At 43.6% G+C, this 22,723-nt stretch overlaps 1 protein-coding gene across 1 annotated transcript in view; it reads right to left on the bottom strand.

Annotated features, from left to right (window-relative positions):
- Positions 1-22,723, bottom strand: part of map1ab (microtubule-associated protein 1Ab) — a gene marked incomplete at its 5' end in the record, with an annotated part of 68,888 nt that overhangs the window by 6,937 nt on the left and 39,228 nt on the right. The window contains 3 exons of the mRNA XM_079501298.1: positions 212-8,883; positions 10,553-10,690; positions 12,068-12,150. Of these exons, the coding sequence (XP_079357424.1) occupies positions 212-8,883; positions 10,553-10,690; positions 12,068-12,150 (8,893 nt within the window). The remainder of the gene's footprint in view (positions 1-211; positions 8,884-10,552; positions 10,691-12,067; positions 12,151-22,723) is intronic.

Genomic DNA, 22,723 nt, shown 5'->3' with positions numbered 1-22,723 from the left:
CGGTAGTTTAGGGGTTGCTGCATCATCCGTTTGACATATTTCTTCTTTTGGGGGAGGAATCGTTTCAGAAGATTGTGCCTTTTCACGCAAATCATCTTCTTTTGTCTTGAGTATGGAAGTGGATGGGTGATCAGCTGTAGCAGTAGATATTCTGTCATCTTTAAGAGGGACTGATAGAGATATTTTGTTGGAGTCATCCTTGTCCACTAACTGAGAGCTGGAACTCATGTCAGATGTACCCCTGCAGATCTCTTTTTCAGATTGCTCTCTGGCACCTTTCTCCATATCCACATCGCTGACCTCCTCTTCATCTTCTTCCTCCTCTTCCTCATCATCTTCATCCTCATCATCATCATCAACAGTAAAATCTTCACCTTCAACAAGTAGACTTTTATTGACGGTGCCAGCTAGAGTAGCATCCCTATCTGGAAAATCTAACATAGACTTAGAGGTGACTGAGGTTGCCACCTGACTGTTATCTGTAGCAAGAACATTGTCATCTATTTGACTTACTGAAAGTGCAGCAGCAGACGTTGAAACACTGCCTTTGTCTTCCTTCTCCACAGAGGGTAGGATATCTTTCTCTGCTGGCGAGTACCGACCGGAGGGAGATCCTTCTCTTTCACTATCAGAAGTTTTCCTCTTGTCTTTCATTGACTCAGAGCCCATTTCTCTATCTTTCTCTGTTGTCTTTCTCTCAGGGTAATCACCCAATTGTATGGAAGCAGCAGAGGCTTGGTCACCAAGGTGTGAGGGTGTTTCCTGTCTTGGTGAGGGATCTGGTAATTGTGTACTTATGCTGATAGAAACCTTGTCTCCTGCAGATGGTTGAGGAGAAATCTCCATCTTCTCTTCTTTGTCCTTCTCTGTTCTTTCTGGTTTGTCCTCTTTCGGACCAGCAGCATAGGAGCAGGACTCTGCAGCTTGGCTCATTTTGTTGTCTGGCACATCTGAAACGGCACAGCTCTTTTCCACATAAGGTGTGTCTGGTCTTTCCTCTCTTTCTCTCTCTTCTTCTTGGCCTTTCTCTCTGTCTTCATATTCAGGGGTGGCACTTGGACTGTGATGGCTGCTTCGTTCGCTCTCTGTGAGGGATGTGGGGCTATAGTCAACCCTACTGAAGGACAATGGTTCTTCTTTGTAATGCTCATCCAAGAGATACATGGCCTCTCCAGACTCTGTGGGGCTCGCTCTCCTGTTATCATCAGAGCCAATATCAGAGACGTGATCAGACCCTACAGACATTTCACTTCCTTCTCTCGAGTCTGAATCTTGGTCTTTCAGGATAGGTTTCTCGTATGGATCGTATTTGGACGCTCCAACAAGCTGCATCTCTTCGTCTAGGCTTCCACTGATCATCTCCTTCTCTGAAGCTATTTTCTCAGTGCCCTCTGCTTTTGAAACAGAACTGTCTGATTTTGCACCATCAACATCACTTGATGGTGCATCTCTAGAAATGTTGTCAGAATCTTTATCCAACATAAAATATGAACATGGTTGTTGTAACCCTGGAGAAGCTACCTCTCGCTCGCCTTCCATTTCCCTCTCTGCTTCCTTGCGTGGTTTCTGAGCTTCTTTCTGAGGTGCCTGTATTGTTTTGTCATCTGTAGTGATTGCTGGGCTCGTCAAAGCTGTTGTTGTTTTGTCAAGTTGGGACGGCTCCTCCACACTGCTTGAAAGTGTCGAACTCATGTGTTGACTGTCTGTGCAGGATATTGTGGAAACCATAGGTTGTATTTCTGAGATGGATTCTGGTACTGGTTCCTCTTTGGCCCTCTCAGAAATAGGTTGTTCCTTAGAAATTAATGTGCTAGACATTGGTTCCTCCTTTGATGAAGTTAATGTAGTTGTTGAATCTGACTGGGAAGGTGCTTCAGATTTGATTTCCATTTTCCTATCATCCATTTCAGGCAAGATAGTAGGTTTGTCTTTCCCCAGCTCTTTTGTATCGTCATCAATAGAAGGTTCCTGCATTGTAAGAGTGGGAATGCTCACTTTTTTTTCCTCCTTAACCTCCTTAGTTTGGTCACCAGACACCTGCTGTGGTGTTTGAGATGAGACAAGGTCTGTCGAGGTAATATCATGTTCTGAGTGACAGGGTTCAATTGACAGCGGTCTGGAGCCTGCCCCACCCATGCACATGTCCTCTTCCTCTTCATCCTCCCTGTCTTCATCAGAAGAATGAACCAAAAAGGCTGGTTTTAAATCAGATTTTGATGCTGGCAGTAGTTCTCCTGGTGCTGTTGCTGCAGTTTGCATGGCAGCCTTCTCCTGGAGTTCCTCTTTCTCCCATTTCTCTTCTTTGGTGTGGTCAGCCTCTAGTGAATCCTCCTGGTCTGTCTTTGTCTCTGTGATATCATTGTCCTTCTCTTTTACCTTAACCTCACACACATCATCTGTCTTTTTCTTTGTCTTCTCGCCTATGATGTCATCCGTCTCAGCACATTCTTTTTCCTTTTCCTGTTCTTTCTCCATTTTCTGTTCTTTACTCACTTCGGCAATGTGCGTGTCATCTTTCTCTCTGTCCGTCCTCTCCTCCTCACTGCCGATGACTTGAACGTGTTGATCTTTTTCTTCCTCTTTCTTCTTTGTGTCATGGACGGAGGTAGAAGCTTCACCTTCCTCTCTTTCCTCCTTGTTTTCACTTGATGGAGCTGCAATTGTGTCCTTACAACTTTGCTCCTCTTTTATTGGAGTAGCATCAGAATCATCCTTTTCTTTCTTATCATGAGAAGTATCTTCTGCTAGCTTGCTAACTGCTGCAACCTCGCTAATCATCTCAATTTCAATCAAATTAAGCTGTTTCTCTGTGCTCGGTTCGGGCATAGGACGATCTTCTCTTTCTGTCAGTTTCTTCTCTTCCTCCTGTTTTTCTTTCTCTCTCGTCTCGCCCTTCAGACACTCTGCTTTGTTTTCTGCTGTTTTCACCTCCTCAACATCAACTGTATCCTTGTCAGTTTCTCTCGACTCCTCTTCCATCTCAATTTTCTTATCTTTCTTTTCATCTGTAAAATCATCTATTTCTGTGTTATCATCCATCTTGAGAGGTTCAATGTCACCTTTTCCTTCCTGTCTCTCCTTTTGCATGTCTTCTTTTTCTGCTGATTTGATAACTGATGTGTCCTCCTTTACTGGCTCTCTTTCCTCCTTCACACCTGGGACAGATTCAATATCAGAAATATCACTCTTATCCTTTACTTTTTCCTTTTGGTCCTTTGGTCTTTCCTCTTTGGTGGTTGTGATACCCTCATCCAATGATGTTTCCATTTCTTCTTTGATAGGCTTCACATCTGAAGTTTCCATGCCGAGTTTTACACCAGATGTTTCATCCTTACTCGTAACTGTGATCTGTTCTTCTAATCCGATGTCTTTTCCAGCAGCTTCTTTTGTGTCTTTAGCCATTTCCTCTTCTTCGGATGGTTTGATGGCATGAGAGTCATGATTACTGACCGTTTCTTCTATGGTGGGTTTAGTGGCAGATGTATCATCCTTACTAATAACTTTCTCTTCTGCTGTTTCCTTGGTTGGCTTGGCAACAGAAGAATCATCTTTGCTTGGTTTGTCTTCCTTGGTAGTTGTAAAAGAAGTATCCTCTGTAAGATCTAGTTTTGTTACTTCTTTGTTAGTAAGTGTAACAGCAGAAATATCAGCTATCTTCAATGTTTTCTCATCTTCCCCCTCCTTGGTGAGCTTAACATCACAAGAATTGTCTTTATCACTCCCTTTATCTGTTTTCCTGTCTGATTGGACAGTGGAACTATCCTCTTCATCTACAATTTGTTTATCAGTGGATGTTTTCTTTTCTGTTAATTCTTCCACAGTGGCTTCAGTGACAGTGGAAGTATCTTTTTTTGTTCCTTCCTCTGTTTCTTCTTCTGTGGTAGATTTTACAACAGAGGCATCAACTTTACTTGTGTCTTTCTCTAGCTCTTCACTGGTGGACTTCAGAGAGGGAATTATGTCTTCCTTTGGATCTTCTTTGGCTGATTCAATAGCATCAGTATCATCTTTCTTCACCTTGTTTTCCTGGTCTTCGATGGAGGGTTTGAATACACTAGTATCTTCTTTACTTGTGTCTCGCTGGAGTTCTTCCTTGGCAAGAGTCACAGGAAGACTGTCCTCCTTACTCTTTTCCTCTACCTCTGTCTTGGATGGTTTACCAGTGGTAGTATCATCTTTACTTAGATCTTTCTGCTTTTCTTCTATGGAGGGTTTAGAAGCAAACGTATCATCTGGACTACTCTTTTTCTCAGTTTCCTGTGTCACGATGGGCTTAATATCAATATTTTCCTTTGTCACATCTTTCTGCTCTTCCTCAGATGATAGGAAAGTAGAAGTAGCATCTATGCTCACTGCTAGCTCATTGTCATCATTGATGGTGGTTTTGACAGCAGAAGAATCATCTTCACTTGTATATTTGTCTTTCCCTTCTTCTATGGTTGGTTTGAGCATAAGAGTATCATCTTGACCTGCCTTGCAGGTCATCATTTCCATGATGATTTTAGCAGCAGAAGTATCGTCCTTGCTTGTTATTACTTCTCCTGTGGTTGGTTTGATTGAGGATGCATCAATTGTTGTCTGTTGATCCTTTACAAACGTGTCGTCCCCCTCTGTAACAGGTCTAAGATCAGATGTAATGTCCATTTTTATTTCTTCTTCTATAATTACATCTTTTGGGGGTTTCATATCACGTGAATGGTCGTGTTTGATTGTCTGCTGTTCATCTCTCTCTGTTTCATTAACCTTTTGTTCATCTTTAATGGAAGGAATCTCAGAGGTATCAGCCTTTCCTGTCTCTTTCTCCATCTTCTCTTCTTTGATAGGTTTGACATCCGAGGCATCTTCCCTTCCTGTGACTTTCTGCCCCGGCTCATCTTTGACTTGCGCCACAACAGCAGTGGCATCCGTGTCTTTCTCTTTATCTGGTTCCTCCTTGATAGCTTTAACCACCAAGGCATCTTCATCTGTGTCATCTCCCTTGTCCTCTTGGTCAACATCCAGGAAGCGTCTCTTCATGGGTGCTTTTGGTGCTTTTTCTTGCTGGTCCTCAAGCTCTTTATCATCATGCCCAGGTGCCGTCTCACCACTGAGTGAGTCTTTCCCTAACATTGGAGCCTCATCTTCCTCTGCTATTGAGCCAGTAATGTGAGGCACTGTCGCTTTCTGTTGGCTCATCAGTGGTGAAGTGTCGCTCACCGTCTCCTGGCTGTCTTTTTCTAAAGGCTCATCCAAAGATGGAGTATCTGCTTGGTAAAAATTACCATTCTGCATGTCATCAACTGCTTTTTGGGTCATATCGTCCAATTCTGTTTGGTAATTGTCTGCAGCTTTGATGGCTACATCTGGGACATTTGCTTGCATCTTATCTCCTACATCTGTATCCTCTTTAACGTCTTTAACTTCATCTTTAGTAGCTACTTCATCTTTCTTTACCTCTTTATCTTCTGGTGGGGTGAGAGGTATGTCAGTGAGCTTTTCTGGTTGTTGAGGTGACAGTTCAGGGAAACATTTTGCTTTAGCCTCTGCCGGAGACTGTGGAGCAGGTGAATGTGCTGCACTAGGAGGTCCAGAATGTGTGGGCGAGGCCATTTTCATAGTGCTGTCATCTGGACTAAAACAACGTTCTTCACTCTCTGACGTGATTGAGCCAGAGCCAAAAGGTTTTGTTGTTGGTGTAACAGATGATATGTCTTTAGGAGGGATTGTAAGGAGAGGCTCACCTTCAGCTGATGGTTGGGCTGATTCAGTTTCCTGGACACACTGTGACAAAGGTGATACTGGACCAGAGATCCTTTCTATCTCCCCTTTATCTTGGAGGATTTGTGGTGAACCATAGGCCTCCTGAAGTTTCTCAAGTGAAATATCAACATTTGGAGTTTGGTCTTCCTCTTCCTCATCTTCCTCCTCCTCATCATCATGAGCGTCAGGGGCCTTGACAGCAGACTTGACCTCAGGGAGCTGTGAGTCATCAGATGACTTAAAACACTTGTCGTCCTCTAAAGAAGAACTAGGTGAGATGGTCCCAGCAGAATGTGGGTACTCTTTGCCATGGGTGGATTCCATTAACAAAGAGCTTTTAACTGTCTCTTCAGTTTGAGGTGCTGTGACAGATGTTACAGACTGGTCTTCAGCAATAGAGGTGGGGAGCGAGGATAGTTTGTCGTATTCTGTGATGGATGTTGCAGAAGACACGTGTTCTTCCTCTGCCAATGGAGCAGCAATAATGTTAGTGAACACTGACACTTGCTCCTGCACGCCTGGTATAAAGCCTTTATCGATCATCAAGGCTGCCGCCTGCATCTCCCTCATGCCGTGAATGTTTACAAAGGAGCCTGTCTGGTCTGGAACTGAGATGTCATAGGTACCAACGTCATACTGGAGGTGTGGGATCCTGTCCTCCGCCTCTTCGTGAATTTCCTCGTCAGAGATGGTCTGCTCTGTTTCAGAGTAGCCAGGAATGGTCTCATCCTGGATATAAGATATTGGTTCTGCTGCTACAGCGCCAAGGGCAACCGAGGTAATGGGAACTGTAGCTCCTCCCACATGCGACAAGTATCCCTCTTCCTCTTCCTCATCTTTGACTGCAGCTTCAGGTTCCACTGCTTTGCATTCCATGACTTGGTCCGTTTGTTGTTTCTCAGCATCCTCAGGTTTGACTTTGATTTCCTCATCTGCAATCACATCCAAATCCTCGACTTCCTCCAGCTCAGCTTTTTCAACAGCATCATCTTCCTCCTCCATCTCTTCCTCTCCTTCTGGATCCTTGGATAGAGTCATTTGGAGCTCCTCCTTTGTTTCCAGCTTAGCTGCATGTTTGTCAGGTTTTTCCATTTTCTCCTCCTCATGCTTCCTATCAAGCCCATCATCTTCTTCCTCTCCTATTCCCATGTCCTCTTCCTCCTCTGCCATTTCCCTCTGAATGGCGTGGGCCTTTTCCGGCTCTTCCTCTTCCTCCTCTTCATCCTCAATGGCTGCTCCCTCGTCCTCAAACTTTTCTGCATCTAATTCTTCCTCAGACACTTTTACTTCTGTGGCTGCTGCTTCCTTTTCAGGAGACTTCAGTCCTGGTGGTATTTCAGAGACTGTTTCTTGTGTGGTTTCCTCTGATGGGGCTTCAACCACTTCAACGTCCTCTGATGATACTGCCACGTCTTCTGTATGTTTTAGTTCTTCAAAGTCCTTGGTGAGGTCCTCCGGAGTGGAGGTAGTTGACACGCCCATTACAGCACCATTCTCCACTGGTTCAGGTTCAATGGTTTTGGTTGTTGTTTCCTCTGGCTTAGGGGCAGCAACCTCTGTCTTGGCTGCTTTGACCTTGCTGGTCTTGGCTTTATTTGACACTTTAGCTTTGTGTAGCGTCTTTCTGACCTCTGGTGTTAGAGGCTTTAGGTCAGGCCTGGTAATCTTTCTGAGCTCAAGTTTGGATGCATCCTTCTTCTTGTCTTCCTTGGATTTTCCATCTTTTTTTTCATCTTTTTTAGCTGAGTCATCTTTCTTTAATTTCTTGATCTCTTTCTTTTCTTTGTCTTTTTTCTCATCCATTTTCAATGCTCTCTCCTTAGAATGCTTTTTTAAGAGTTTCTTCTTTTCAGGCACGTCAGTCTTAGATTTGAGTATTTTAGTTGTCTTTTTCTCCTCCTTTTTCTCTACCTTATTTTCTTTCACAGAGTCACTCTTTGCCTCTGTAGTGACTGATATGTCATCTTGTCCATCACTTTCTTTCTTCGAGGTCTTTGCAGTGGTCTTAGGGGATGATTTGAGGCTTTCTTTACTGTCTGTTCTTTGTTTCAGCTTTGTCTGCTTTATGACAGAGGGTGGCGCCCCAGAGGCAATATCCTTCTGTGTGGCTACTGGATAGCGCAAGAAGTCAAGGTGCTTTAACTTTTCAAGCCCGTCCAGGATTTTGTTCTGTGGTGCGTTCCCTGGGAACAGCACTCTGACAATCTTCTCTGAAGGATTGGCTGGCAGCCAAACGACTAAAGCTGTAACTGACGTCAGATAGGGCACAGATATTTCTCCTTCTTTCCCATTGGGGAGAATGATACCAGTCTTGGCCTTGCTGTTGCCGGACCACTTCTGCATTAGGAACTGCATCTCTTTACTATCCTTGACGGGGTTCAGCACATACATGTCCAGCTTGCCCACTCCCATCTTGTGGAACAGCGTGATGGGCTCAATAGTGTTGCTGACCACACGTAAGAGGGGCTCGGGTGTGACTCCCAGTTTGTTCAGGTACTGCAGTGTGAGAGAGGCCTCTTCGATGCTGCGCTTGACTTTGAGATTTGACTCTGGCATGCGTAGCTTCTCCGGTACATTAAAGAACACTACGCCGAGCTCTGGCGAGATCAGGTTCTTCATCCAGTCACTGTAATTAGTCGATCCTTGTGACTGTTCCTCCTCTTGCTCGGCTATCTTCCTCTGAAGGAGCCCGTTGATGCCGGGGAGATTGTCGGCGCCGATGTGCGTGAGCAGGATGGAATCGATGCGGTCCAGGTGTCGGACCAGCTTCCAGAAGCAGGAACTCCGGTCGGAGCCTCCGTCCACCAGGATGTTGAAGCCGTTGACTGCAAAAAGAGCGGAGTCACCCCTCCCCCCGGGGAAGATGTAGCAGCAAGGTTTGGAGAGCTTCAAGAAGCCTCCAGAGGTGGGCGGCTCCAGGAGGTCGAACGGCGAGGGCACGTCGACCGTCTCGGAGATGTACTCCGTGAACTCGGTGACGCCCTCCATCTTGGGGAGCGTGGGGTCCGCGTTCAGTCTGTACTCCAATAGATCCCGTAAGTGATGCTGCTCGTGTCCCAGAGAGCTCCAGCCCACGTCCCCGCGGCAGGACACAGTGAGTGTTGCCTGCTGCTTCGGGGCCGCTCTTCCCAGTAAAGCACTGACCTGAAGAACACACAATATGACACAAGCAGACACAACAAGGTCAGGAATGATGTATGAAAGATTCACACAGCAGAAAATGTACTTTCAGACAAGAAAATGACAGAAGAGAAGGTGTGGGTGCATTTGTGTGCATCTAATTTGTGGCAGAAAATACCTTGCTGGACCACAATCCTGTAAATAATCCAAAGAAGGAAATGATTTGGTTCTACTGGAAAAAAGAGAGGGTGAACTATTTTTCCGCCTGTACAGTATACTTCTGAGCAAAGGAATTTATTTCAGTACAGCCCCTCAAAAGGCTTCAAATGATGAGTGCTTTATGCCGTTGCAGCTAAAATGGAGTCTTATGCAGCATCGCTAAATTTCACAGTATGAAGCATATTGTTGCTGTCGGGTAGGAACCTTGTATGTCCAAAACCATACATTTTCAGGAACTGGGGCAAATAACGTGTTCCAATGGATCCAATGTAGTTATTATATATTAGTCACAAGCTCTTGTTAAAGATTTGTTTTTGGATTTTCTGCCTTTATTGATAGTATCAAGGGAAGAGAGACAGAAAAGAGGGAGAGAGACATGCAGCAAAGGTCGTCATGAACGGGACTCGAACACGCGATGCGCTGTTAGGCCAAAGCCTATATGTGGCATGCACCTGGACCACTTGGCCAGCGGACGCCCACACAAGCTCTTGTTAAAGGGGTCTTTGTCAGGTACAAAGCCCCCGTCACTATGACTCAGACTTATTGGTCAGATCTGCGGTGCAACGTGGGTGTGAGGGCGCATAGAGGCCAGGGCCTCTAGTCCAGGGGTTCTCAACCCGTGGGTCGCGACCCCTCGGGGGGTCGCCAAATTATTTTAGGGGGTCCCCAAATTATTTTCAAAAAAAAAAGATTTTTTTTTAAATTTTATTTTCATGATTTTTCAAAAATAGCAGACCTACAAGCTCGTAGCGCGCCACCGAGTGGCGCGCTATGAGCTTGTAGATCTGCTATTTTTCAATAGCTAAATTATAACAATGCTTAAAACACCAAAAGGGGTTCCCGCCCAAAATGGTTTAAGGTTATTGTAGCAGTCAATTTATATTGGGGGTCGGGAGGGGGCGGGGCGGGGGTCCCGAGACATTGCCAAAGCATTTCCGGGGGTCCCCGGCCAAAAACGTTGAGAACCCCTGCGTCTATAAAACCCACAGACACACACTAACTGTAAGTACTTTTCAATTTGAAAGATTTTCAGAAATTGCAAAAAATAGCAGATCTACAAGCTCACAACACATCACGATGCAACGCGTTGTGTGCTAATAGATTAGCTTCGAGCTTGTAGATGTTCCTGACTTTTCATGACACGTTGTATGAGTAAGTTAATTGAAGAAAAAAAAACACAGTTATAATTGAGTACCACAGACGAAAAACAGTCTAAGTCAAATTTCATTCTGACCCCTCCACGAAAAGGCCTCGTTGTCCTGAACCCTTATCTATCATTTATACATTATGGATCAATAGTGTGGACTTAGACTGTTATTCGTCTGTGGCATTCATTTATGGAGATACAAGCTTTCTGCCCAACAGCAGCAATGTGTACAGTAGATGTGTGTGAGTCACCGTTTATAATAACATATAAACACCAGGGCTGTTTATTATTTTCATATGGTATATTTAGCATGATGATATGACTCACCGCAGGATCGTCGAAAACTCGTGAAAAGGTCTGGTAGGTGAAAACCCCAGTTTGGAGAAGAAGGTCACCGTGATCTGAGCTCTGGCCACTCAGGACCAAGAGCTTCTGGCCCGCAGAGTCTGTGACCAAAGCCTGGACCTGGGACAGAGAGAGAGAGATGAGAGAGAGAGAGAGAGAGAGAGAGAGAGAGAGAGAGAGAGAGAGAGAGAGAGAGACAGACAGAGACCAGTGAGACACCCCAGACGTGTTGACCCAGGTATACGTGACCTTCATCAGATCAGAAGAGAATTCAATGGACTACTGAGAAAAGGGACCAGTCCAATAATCCAGAGGCTGTCTACAAGTCACTAGTCACTACAATCTAAGGAATGGGAGTCACATGCAAAGGCACCAGATGTCGAGAGAGCATACAAGCGTTACCAGAATTAATAGAACCTTTTTTTCCTCTTCGTGTTTTGATGGCCGGTGATTTGTTTTTTGTTGTGTTTAATAGAGGGGTGCTGATGAATTGAATTGTAAGACACATCATAATTCATATTGTTACATTATAATCACTACATTCGATTTCGCTCAGTTCAGTCTAGTTGTTTGTTTTCTCATATAGGACATTAAGGTTACAGAAATGTTTTAACCCATTTTGGGCGGGAACCCCTTTTGGTGTTAGCATCATGTTATGCTTTAGCCATTGAAAAATAGCAGATCTACAAGCTCATAGCGCATAGAGTGGCACTCATAGAGTGGCGCGCTACGAGCTTGTAGGTCTGCTATTTTTGAAAAATCGAAGAACGACTGACATAGAAACATAGCTTTTTCAGAAAACTGTCAGGATGTAGAAGACCTTTTTAGAATCTGAACAAAATAAAAAATAAAATAAAAAGTAAAACAACATTCAGAGAGAGAGAGGGGGTAGAGATGGGGGATTGGGGGGTGAAGAGAGAGAGAGGGGGGTAGAGATGGGGGATGGGGGGGTGAAGAGAGAGAGAGGGGGGTAGAGATGGGGGATGGGGGTGAAGAGATGAGCTAAAGTAGAGGGGAGTAATGCTCAATTAATGATGCTTCGTCACACAGTATACATATTTAGAGTCTATATAAACAATCAAGACACATAGAAAGACAGCAGCGGTGTAATCAACTAGGGAAATTGCATTGCAATCCTGTCAATACAAACAAATTTAAGAACCAATTTCAAGATGAAATTGTAGGAAATTCTAATTGAGAATCGACAAAACGTCTTTGGCTCTTAGGTTTGAACAGCAGCCAGCCAAATAAGTAACCGGGACTAATCAATTATCAATGTGATGGAGAGAAGTGAAAGATCTGTATCTGTACGTAATCTCTATAATCACTAAATTCGATTTCGCTCAGTTCAGTCTAGTTGTTGTTTTCTCATATAGAACATTAAGGTTACAGAAATGTTTTAATTAATAAAAAAGAAAACAATAATTGAGTAAACAAAAAAAGAATTAACAAAAGATAACAGCACCAAAGACAATACAATATAAAATGAAGTATTACCTCTGATAAAACGGTGTCCTCTGAAGGGTTGACAAGGACAACCGTCTCCAGGACATCACTTCTGTGATGAAGAGTCCTCTGTCCTGAAGGACACAATTCACAGAACAACATGAGTGGAAGGGACAATTTACATGTTCTCCCCGTGTCCCATATAGGGTAGGTACAGTGCCTCCCCCTGGTCAGCCTGGGCACCTGATGGAGGGGAAAGGAAATGGTTGAAATAACGTGTTCCATCAGGTGATACGAAGCGGCCTCACTCCTCATGCATGCTCAGTGTCCTGAGCACGACGTTAAACTGCTCCGTTGCAACTACCATCGTTAATGTAGTGGGTGCAGATTTAAGATGCATTTGCAACCTCTGTGGACACTGTGTGCTTCAACACCATCACAAGCTTGCATACAACAAGGCACTGCTCACCGATGGAGTATACCAACAGCTGGTGCTGCTTGGTGGACCTTCCTATCAGCAGCTACTGGGAAGAGAGGCGTTGGACCTGGCCTTCTAGCGGTGTGTCTGTCCGCTGTCGGAACAACAATGGGTGGATTTTGGGCCCATGGGATTAGCCACGCTACCGGGAACGATATGACACCGGGCGGCAATGCAGGAGTGGACTGGGAAATTGTTTCCTCTGGTGGTCCAGCCTGAGACATACCCGCGGACTGGTTGTTGGTCGAACTTAGGATGCATGCCTACACTACTTGTGCCCATGGAATGCTGGGTGACATGACATTCTTGTTATATCGCGACATATTCCTTGATTTTGTAACTTTGCTGCATCTGCACTATTTATGTCCTTGTATGCAATTTCCTCTGTGTGGACATAAATAAATATTATTGTTAAAGTGTGTGTGTGTGTGTGTGTGTGTGTGTGTGTGCGCGTGTGCGCGAGTGCGTGCGTGCGTGCGTGCGTGCGGAGGGGGCTTATGTTTCTGCAGTGGTTAACATTATAACGTATACCTTATGGTTGAGCGGAGTCCCTCAGGGATCTGTACTACTGAATTTTCTGTTATGTATGTTTCACTCTACATTAAATATCTTCGCTGAAAATAGCCGATCGGCAAGCTCAAAACGCATCTGCTGTGACCTGAGTACAGTGTAACTCGGGTCAGTTTTACTAAGTATAGAACTGAGGTCAAAGACTTGGTTAAACTGAGGTGACATTGATGAATTGCAAATATTATCAAAGTATTCTGAGGCGCCCCTGGACTTGCGTCACGACGCACAGTATATCCAGAGCAGATGGGTGTTGTGTTGTGTGAGGACCTCTTTGTGTCAGGTGGGTTTGCAGCACCATACTGCATCCTGTCTAATATGTGGGACAAACACGAGTATAGAGAGACAGGCAGCCCACTGGAGCATGAGCATCAAGACAAGAACACAAAGTTGGAAGAGGAAATGGGTCAGAGATGTATTTCTGGCAGCACCATAGAAATATCTGACTGGCCCAAACACTGGGAATATAAATTACAATGTACTTTATAAATGGATGCACTGTGATGCACTGGGAGCTTAAGTATCAGATTACAAGATCTGACAGAAAAGTTTTAATTTTGTATCTGTTTTCCTCATGGACAATGCATCATGATCGGAAGAGGCATAGGTTAAAATAAGCACCAAACACCTTATAGATTAACTGAGACATGGCAAGAGGTTAACAATGGTTACCTAATTGAAATAACGCCTTGACTCTTGAAGTCTGAACACTACAGCAGCAAGTGTCTCTGCATAGCAGTGGCCAAACTTGCGCCTGACCACATACCTGAATTGGACAAGCAATCCTTGTTTATACCTTCAGAAACGTGAAAGGGGATGATACAGTTATCACAGCGTTGGGTGGAAGGGGCTATGGCAGGGGTAGGCAACCTGCGGCTCTAGAGCCACATGTGGCTCTTATAGGCCCTCTCCCGTGGCTCCCAGTTGCTATGGCTATAAGAAGTATGAAAAGGAATACCGTTAAGAGGTTTTCTTTTTCTTTTCTTTTTACATTTAATCATAATTTATTATTGAATTTGTAGTAGGCATAAAGTTATTCTTTCATTTTTATATTGCAAAACAATGTTGCCTATACACCAGATAAAAATAAGAATCAAATGTAATGAAGGAAAATAGAAGAATAGAAGAATGTATTCATGATTAGACATCTTTGTTTGTTTTCACCACCAATGCTGCTGGCTTACTGGTACAGTATACTTGATATGCTTTGAGAAATTAGCAAACAATAAAATGTAATATTGAAAGACCAGAAAAATCACAAATACTTAAAGTTTGCTTTATTAAAGCAAACATATTTTGCGGCTCCAGATAGAATTGTAATACGTTTTTGGGCAAAAAATGGCTCTTCTGATAATAAAGGTTGCCTACCTACCCCTGGGCTATGGGTTTCACTGGGTGAGACAAGCTGAGACTATACCAGAATGTAACTATGTGCTATCCTTCATGTGACCACCGCGCTCTGACTGTAGGTGCGTTACCCGTTCAAAACATGTACAAAATAACTGTAGTGGGTCGCACACACCAAGGGCTCCATTTTCGTCACCGCTAAACCCCTTATCCCTAAACTTCTTTGCCTTTTTTTACTATTTTGAAAAACATTTTGAATAGTTCAACTTGCCAATCTACATTGACACGTTGTGAGCTTGTAGACTGGCCATTTTAACTATTCAAAAATGTTTTGCAAAATAGTAAAAAAAAAAGGCAAAGAAGTTTAGGGATAATGGGTTTAGCGGTGACGAAAATGGAGTCCTATTCCAAATGTTACTTGAAACGTCAAGCGTCAACCTTGCACACAAACAGCCTATTATAGAAAATACTGATTACTGGTTTATACTGGTTTCCAGTCTAATCGCATACAGTATTATAAAGACACTATCCCAGCATGACAGAACATTTGTTGTCACCCTACATAAAGGGCAGTAAGTATGTTTGATTTAATAACTCTTTAGTGGAGACTAATTGGGGGGGGGGAGTTCCAGACCCACAGGAACGCATCCAGGGTGCCGGCCCGATTCCGGCGAGCCGCCCCGTGTCCGAAACGGTTGAGAAATGACAGAGTTACCATGTGGGGGTCCCTCTACTGTACCCTCTACTGTACTGTACTGTCACTGTACTATACTGGCACACCCGAAATCACCATATATACAGTTAATATATGCATGTGTGTTTGTGTGTGTGTTAGGTTACGCACAGGTGGTGAAAAACAACCATGCTGTTTTCGTGCTCAGACGCACCCAGCCAGCCAGCCAGCCAGCCACCCACCCAGCCAGCCAGCCAGCCAGCCAGCCAGCCACCCACCCACCCACACACATAGTCACTTAAGGAAGTGGTTGCACCACTTAAAAACCTTGGTTTACCACTGGAAATAAGGCAATATCACAGCCTGGTATAAAGGTCTTTCCATCACTTGATCAGAACATCCGATCCCACAGACATTGACCCACCTGTTATTAGTGAGCTATGTTATTAGTGGTAAAGCGTTCTTAGTTTCAGAGTGAGGCAAGCAGGGTAACAGACCAGATTTGAGGTAAAACAATACAATTGTTTACTAAGAAACTACAGGACTGAGTACCACTCCAGCAGATGGCTGAAGCCGACAATACAATGCCAAACATCTCTATAGATGTTGTAATATTCACTACAACCATGTGTCAGCACTTCCATCCATTTAGATGTGATGCCGATCTTTTAATTCCCTGTTGTTTCAGCACCAAAGCAGCCTCTAATTATAGAGGAGTCTAATAATAGGGGAGATCTCAGTGACTGTGCTACATCCCCTGAGTTTGCAGAGCTATATGACATGGTTTTGGAGGGATCTGCAAGACACTTGCTTTGAAATAGGTAACCAGTGAGTTCTTAAACCGAGTTGCTGATCACCGTCACCAACCAAATAGAGATGTATTATGGATTAACGTGACAGCCGAAATGGAAATATGTTAGTTTGAGGCGCTGTTCTCTGCATTCCTAGACTCATTCTTTAAAAAGATAAAGGGAGCGTTTGGATATTGCACACTGAGTGCACTGTGCAATACAAACTATACTTTACACATCCACAATAAAAATGGGGAGGCATACTATAATCCGACGGAGCATTAGTTCGACCTCGGACTAGCGCCTGCTCCCGTGCTTGCGGTTATGTTTCTGGTTTCGGTTTGAGGTGGGTTGTCGTTTTTCGGACCAATGACTAGTCGGACCAAACACATGCACCCATAAAAATGTGTTGTACTGGAAATATGTGCTTACTTAAAAAAAAAAAAAAACAGATATTTGGGTTGGACCACTTATGGGGAAATACCAATAATACAAAACGAATCCTTTATGCACATTATTGGCAGTGTTTTAGTGATTGATATCAGCTGCAGCATAGTGATTTGTGTAATATACAGTAGATTAGTCTCAGTTGTGGCTGTGCTGTGCCATTCTGCCATTTTTTGTCACGATATCTGTCTGTTGTATACTTTTATTATGTACTGTTGCCCTAGCTCTGGTCCATAGCCTTCTACTGCTTCAGTATAAGGCTATGGGTCTTTCAGTTTTAAAGCTCACATCGAAATCAGACCAGCCTCTCCTCTTTTGTGGAAATCTCACAAACGTTTGACCTACTCATCAATACAAAGACGGGTTGTGTCAATAGAAAGCTTACTTTCCTTAGTGGACGCACTCTGAGCACCCCACCACACGTATAAACGGTACTTTTTGGCCAGAAAGGGATGGAAAAATATTCTCTATGAGGCAGTTCTCTGGGCAATATCGGTAGAGGGCGCATTGGAGTAACTAAAAGTGTTTTTTTTCCCGGTGGAAACAAAATCCCTTTTTGGCCAAAAAGTACCGTTTATACGTGTGGTGGGGTGCTCAGAGTGCGTCCACTAAGGAAAGTAGGCTTTCTATTGACACAACCCGTCTTTGTATTGGTGAGATTTCCACAAAAGAGGAGAGGCTGGTCTGATTTCGATGTGAGCTTTAAAACTGAAAGACCCATAGCCTTATACTGAAGCAGTAGAAGGCTATGGACCAGAGCTACTGTTGCCCTACTAGTCAAGTGTTTCCTATTCTGCCTAGTGGTGTTTGCCTGTCTTGTCTCACCTCTCTGTGATTACTAATTTTCTCCACCTGTGTCCTGTTAGTCTCCCAGCCTATCCCAGTGTTGATTATAGTTCTGTTGCACATGTGTCTAGTCTATATAAACCTCCCTGTGTTCAGTGATCCCCGTCAGTTTATAAATCTATGTTACTGTGTATGTCCTGCTTTATGTTTATGTTAATAAATACATATATTGGACTGCATCAGTTTGCCTGCCTGGTTCTGCTTCTGGGTCCTCACCTGACACACCGTGACATTTTTAAAAATGCAGTAGTGTAGGCGGAAGGCTCAGCAGAAGAATAACTGAACAGATGTATCATGGAAAGCATTCACATACCGTATCAAAGAATGTATTACACAGTGAAAGCATCTTCACCAAAAAATGCTAAAATAGTTTCATCTCTGATGTTGTCTTAACGCCTGTCCTAAAATACAATATAAAACTGCCAATTGGTAGTGTACCCTATAGGCTACTGTCTGACTCAGGAATGTTAAAAATACAACAGGGGAGAATGGAGCAGCCATTCTAATCTATCTATTCTAAGCTGTTGTTCTGCAGTGCTGCATTGATCGCTGCACTGGCATGATAATGTTGTAATGCTTGGTTTTTATCTAATCCTACAACCAAAGTTTGCAGTGAGACAGCAAGTAACAGCGTTACAGTGTTGTAGGACAGATGTCACAGCATCAAGGACAGAGGACAGGTGTCACAGCATCAAGGACAGAAGACAGATGTCACAGCATCAAGGACAGAGGACAGGTGTCACAGCATCAAGGACAGAGGACAGGTGTCACAGCATCAAGGACAGAAGACAGATGTCACAGCATCAAGGACAGAGGACAGGTGTCACAGCATCAAGGACAGAGGACAGGTGTCACAGCATCAAGGACAGAGGACAGGTGTCACAGCATCAAGGACAGAAGACAGATGTCACAGCATCAAGGACAGAGGACAGGTGTCACAGCATCAAGGACAGAGGACAGGTGTCACAGCATCAAGGACAGAGGACAGGTGTCACAGCATCAAGGACAGAGGACAGGTGTCACAGCATCAAGGACAGAGGACAGGTGTCACAGCATCAAGGACAGAGGACAGGTGTCACAGCATCAAGGACAGAGGACAGGTGTCACAGCATCAAGGACAGAAGACAGGTGTCACAGCATCAAGGACAGAGGACAGGTGGCACAGCATCAAGGACAGAGGACAGGTGTCACAGCATCAAGGACAGAGGACAGGTGTCACAGCATCAAGGACAGAGGACAGGTGTCACAGCATCAAGGACAGAGGACAGGTGTCACAGCATCAAGGACAGAGGACAGGTGTCACAGCATCAAGGACAGAGGACAGACATATGCTGCATGTCAGTGAGGAGAGATAGCTCCATCCATGTGTCCCTTGCAGCAGTGTGTTGATTTTGTCGACTATGACAAAAATAAATGCTCGTCGACAACCTTTTTTCACAAGTGAAAACTAAATAGAAATTAAGCTATGATGACAAAAATTGTAAGACATTGTATTCACAATTTCGTCAACAAATAAAAACTAGACTAAAATGTTAGGGAGGGACTAGAGGAGAAGAGAGATCCAGTAGAACTAAAAAGACAAGTAATTCTATGCTTGGGTTTGTGCAGATGTCATGCTCCAAAAATAGCCAATCTACAAGTAGATCTGCTATTTTTGGCACACAGCTGAGTATAAATCAGGCATTTCAACGCCATCAAGGCCTGCCAAAATACATTTTAGTCGACTAAATCAACTGTAGATGTATAGTCAACTAAAATCTTGTGGTATTTATGTCAACTAAAACTAAAACATTTCAGATGACTCAAATATGATGACAAAACCAAATCTGTGACTAAAACTAAATCAACATCTGCTGTCAAAATCAACACTGCCTTGCACCCAAGAAAGACTTAGCTAGCTACGTATCCATCCATCTATGCATAACAAAAATAAACAGTACTGTGCATGATTGATTGTGCTTTAGATACAAAAGTGACAGGACGCTGCTGGGGTCAGAAAGAGGGAAGGACATGGAGTTGTCCTGCTTCGTGGGGGAATGCACACTGCACAGCATGTTCATCCCTTGTTCCTCGTCCCACATATTGAGACGATGTCCCGCATTTTGATTGGCTCTTAGTTTTAAGCTGTCACCATCTTTGCGGCATACGTTATGCCCGGCAGGGGAAAATTGCAAGTCACCACAAAGTCACAGGCTACGCAGATTTAGGCAGAATGTGATGAAAACTATACCACAAAGAAAAGGAAATGCAGCTATACAGCAAAGATGGATTCTAATTAGAACCGAATTAAGCCAGGTTAGTTTCAGTTTTTCTTTATGAAATATACCAGTTCATTTTGTGAAGTGACACAGTTTGTGAGAGTCTCATAAGTAACGTGTGGATCAGAAAGAGATCAACCTACTGGCAATCAACAGTAAAATCCTCAGTGTTAACTCTGAGAATGTACAACTAAACTGTAACCAAATGTAAGCATACTTTAAGTGTTTGTTTGTATGTCATATATATTCATGGAACCTTCCAATATAAGTGTTCATATACTCTATGTGAACGAGGAGAAAAAACATCTGCACACTAGTTTCTAGAGCTCCGAGACTTACTTTATTAAGAGGCAACAATTGCAACGTTTCGACCTACAAGGTCTTCATCAGGCAAATATTGATTTGGCCTAAATATAGGCTTTGAGATGTGCACACAATCTTCTCTGTGAACATATACTATGCGAACACTTTTATTGGAAGGTTCCATGAAATAAATGTATTTGTTTATTTTCTTATTGGGATATTGTAATGTTGAATTCAAATATGGTAAAACAAACTTAAGTCCATCACACCCTAGAGACCAAACCTGCAAAGTCTATTGTGCTACTGAATCAACCACAGGCCAAAGCATGTCAGGAGTTAAGAAGCAGAATACTGTTTATTTATTACAGTAGAGAAAGAGACCACATCCTCTGCTGTTAGTGTTCCCAATTCCCATGCAGCCCTTGGGGTGACCGTGTCTGACCCAGCAGGGTGGTACACAATGATACGAGTGACAACAAAGACATAAAGTGTCTGAACTCTGAATGGTTGCTGTCCTCAAAGAGACTCCACCACACTGACAAGTCCATCTGGACACTTATACTGTCTGACCTCACATCTAGAAGCTTGCATTGCAGAGCGACGCAACATGTAAAGAAGACATCTGAAGATGAAGGTTAAGTCCTTTAGCTTCAATACTGCATTCTTTCCTCCTTCCTTTTATTACACTTCTACAACTGAACACAACCGTCAAACAATCTTGACAAAAGACCCAAGCAGAGAATCTATAATAATAATAACAAGATATCACATTTAAAGCTGAGAACATTTTCCAAAATCTGCAGTCTTAACAACAGTGAGCCTTGGCTATACTGTGATGGTTCTGAATTAGAATGAGATCAATGTCAGCCACCCCCGCGCCTAATTATCAGGCAGAACAATTCAGCCCACAACCCCCACACACAACCAGCCAGGAGTTATTCCAGCTAATGCCTCGCACACACACTCTGCACGACTTTCAAAGTCATCAGATAGTCGACGTCAGATCACTGTGCAGTTCACAAAACGCAATTCTGTGTGTCTCGAAATCACAAGTCTTATCGCTGTAGTTTTCAGACTGCATGACTGGATCGGTGGAGGTTTTACCAGGACAGTCTTTCATGTTTGTTAGAGCAACTCTGGTACAGAATTTCCCCTCAGACTGTTTCCACAAGACAGACAGACAGACAGACAGACAGACAGACAGACAGACAGACAGACAGACAGACAGACAGACAGACAGACAGACAGACAGACAGACAGACAGACAGACAGACAGACAGACAGACAGACAGACAGACATCTGGTCACAACACACTTCACGCGGCATGATTTTCAATCGGCAACAACATGCACAGAGGACCACTGGTGGGAAGACATATGCAAGGACTGAGATCATGCTCAGCTCCCGGTCTTTGAACCGTGCAACACACAGTGAACCAAACCTCTCGCTCTTTGAACCGTGCAACAGACAGTGTTCACCTCGGGTGACAACCTTGAGTAAGCCCCGATTCGCCTCTGATCTGATATGGGGCTTTGTCGGCGCGAGCGCTGAACTGTATAATGTACTATGTTTTCATATCAGGCTGTTACAGCGCCACAGGGAGGCAGACTTTTTTTGTTTTTTAGCAAAACACACTTCTTGCTACTTCTGATTTTGTTCAATACTCACCTAAACTGGTACACCTTATCTCTTTACGGCCGAGCTACACCAGGCTTTTCGCACACGTTTACGCGCACACGCAAGCCCTGCATACGCGCACTTAATCTACAGTATATTATTATAGTGTTCATGAATGTTTGTCTAGTACAGTGGCATAACCGTGTTCTAGAACAAGGGTTCCAAAAGATTTCAGGCCGTGACCCCCCAAAATGATCATATTTGAACATGCAGGGGACCCCCATCCTGACAAGCACTTGGAATTGTAGGAGTTGAGGCATTTAATTTAGTTTGACTCACAAATAAATATTGTGAAGATTGTGAACTGCATTAAGACTAATGCTACTATGAATAATACTACTGTACTAATATTAATACAATCAACTCTCTATCATTCTCTATCAGGAATGATTGAGACTCAGATTGAGTTTTCATTTGCTCACATTTTCTCCATTATCATAATCCGAAGACTAAAACATGAAGAACAATGTTTGTTGAGTTGGGGTATTATTTAATTTAAAGAAAGGCTTCATTACACAAATTTCACTTTGGCTTAAATACGAGTAAAGAAACATTATAGTTCACGTCTTACAGAAGCTGAAATGTTTGAATTGTCGTGTCTAGTGCCACAAATAATACAGTAATACACAATGTCATTGCACGGCATCAAGATATTGACTCCCAACAGAAGTTGTTCTCTTTCATGCTCTAGTTATATTCATGATGTCAAACACACTGGACTGAAGTACTTTTGATTAACCTGTCATGACTGGAATAATAGAATTCCTTTATCTCAAACTGTACATTATGAAGCAAGTGTAACGCCTTGATAAAACAGATATCCACCTCTGTATTTTACTATTCCACTTTTCAAATGTACAACAGCTCATGTAGACTGTCCCCCATGACAGAGCTGTCCACCATGTACAACAGCTCATGTAGACTGTCCCCCATGACAGAGCTGTCCACCATGTACAACAGCTCATGTAGACTGTCCCCCATGACAGAGCTGTTGACCTGGCCTGACTCATGTAGACTGTCCCCCATGACAGAGCTGTTGAAGTGCACAGCTCATGTAGACTGTCCCCCATGACAGAGCTGTTGTAGACTGTCCCCCATGACAGAGCTGTCCACCATGTACAACAGCTCATGTAGACTGTCCCCCATGACAGAGCTGTCCACCATGTACAACAGCTCATGTAGACTGTCCCCCATGACAGAGCTGTCCACCATGTACAACAGCTCATGTAGACTGTCCCCCATGACAGAGCTGTTGCAGTGAACCTGACTCATGTAGACTGTCCCCCATGACAGAGCTGTTGCAGTGATTGACCTGACCT

Source organism: Electrona antarctica (assembly GCF_951216825.1).
Source record: "Electrona antarctica genome assembly, chromosome: 5".
Lineage (NCBI taxonomy): Eukaryota > Metazoa > Chordata > Actinopteri > Myctophiformes > Myctophidae > Electrona > Electrona antarctica.
The sequence above is the reverse complement of the archived record's forward strand: the minus strand, read 5'-3'. Positions and strand labels throughout refer to the sequence as shown.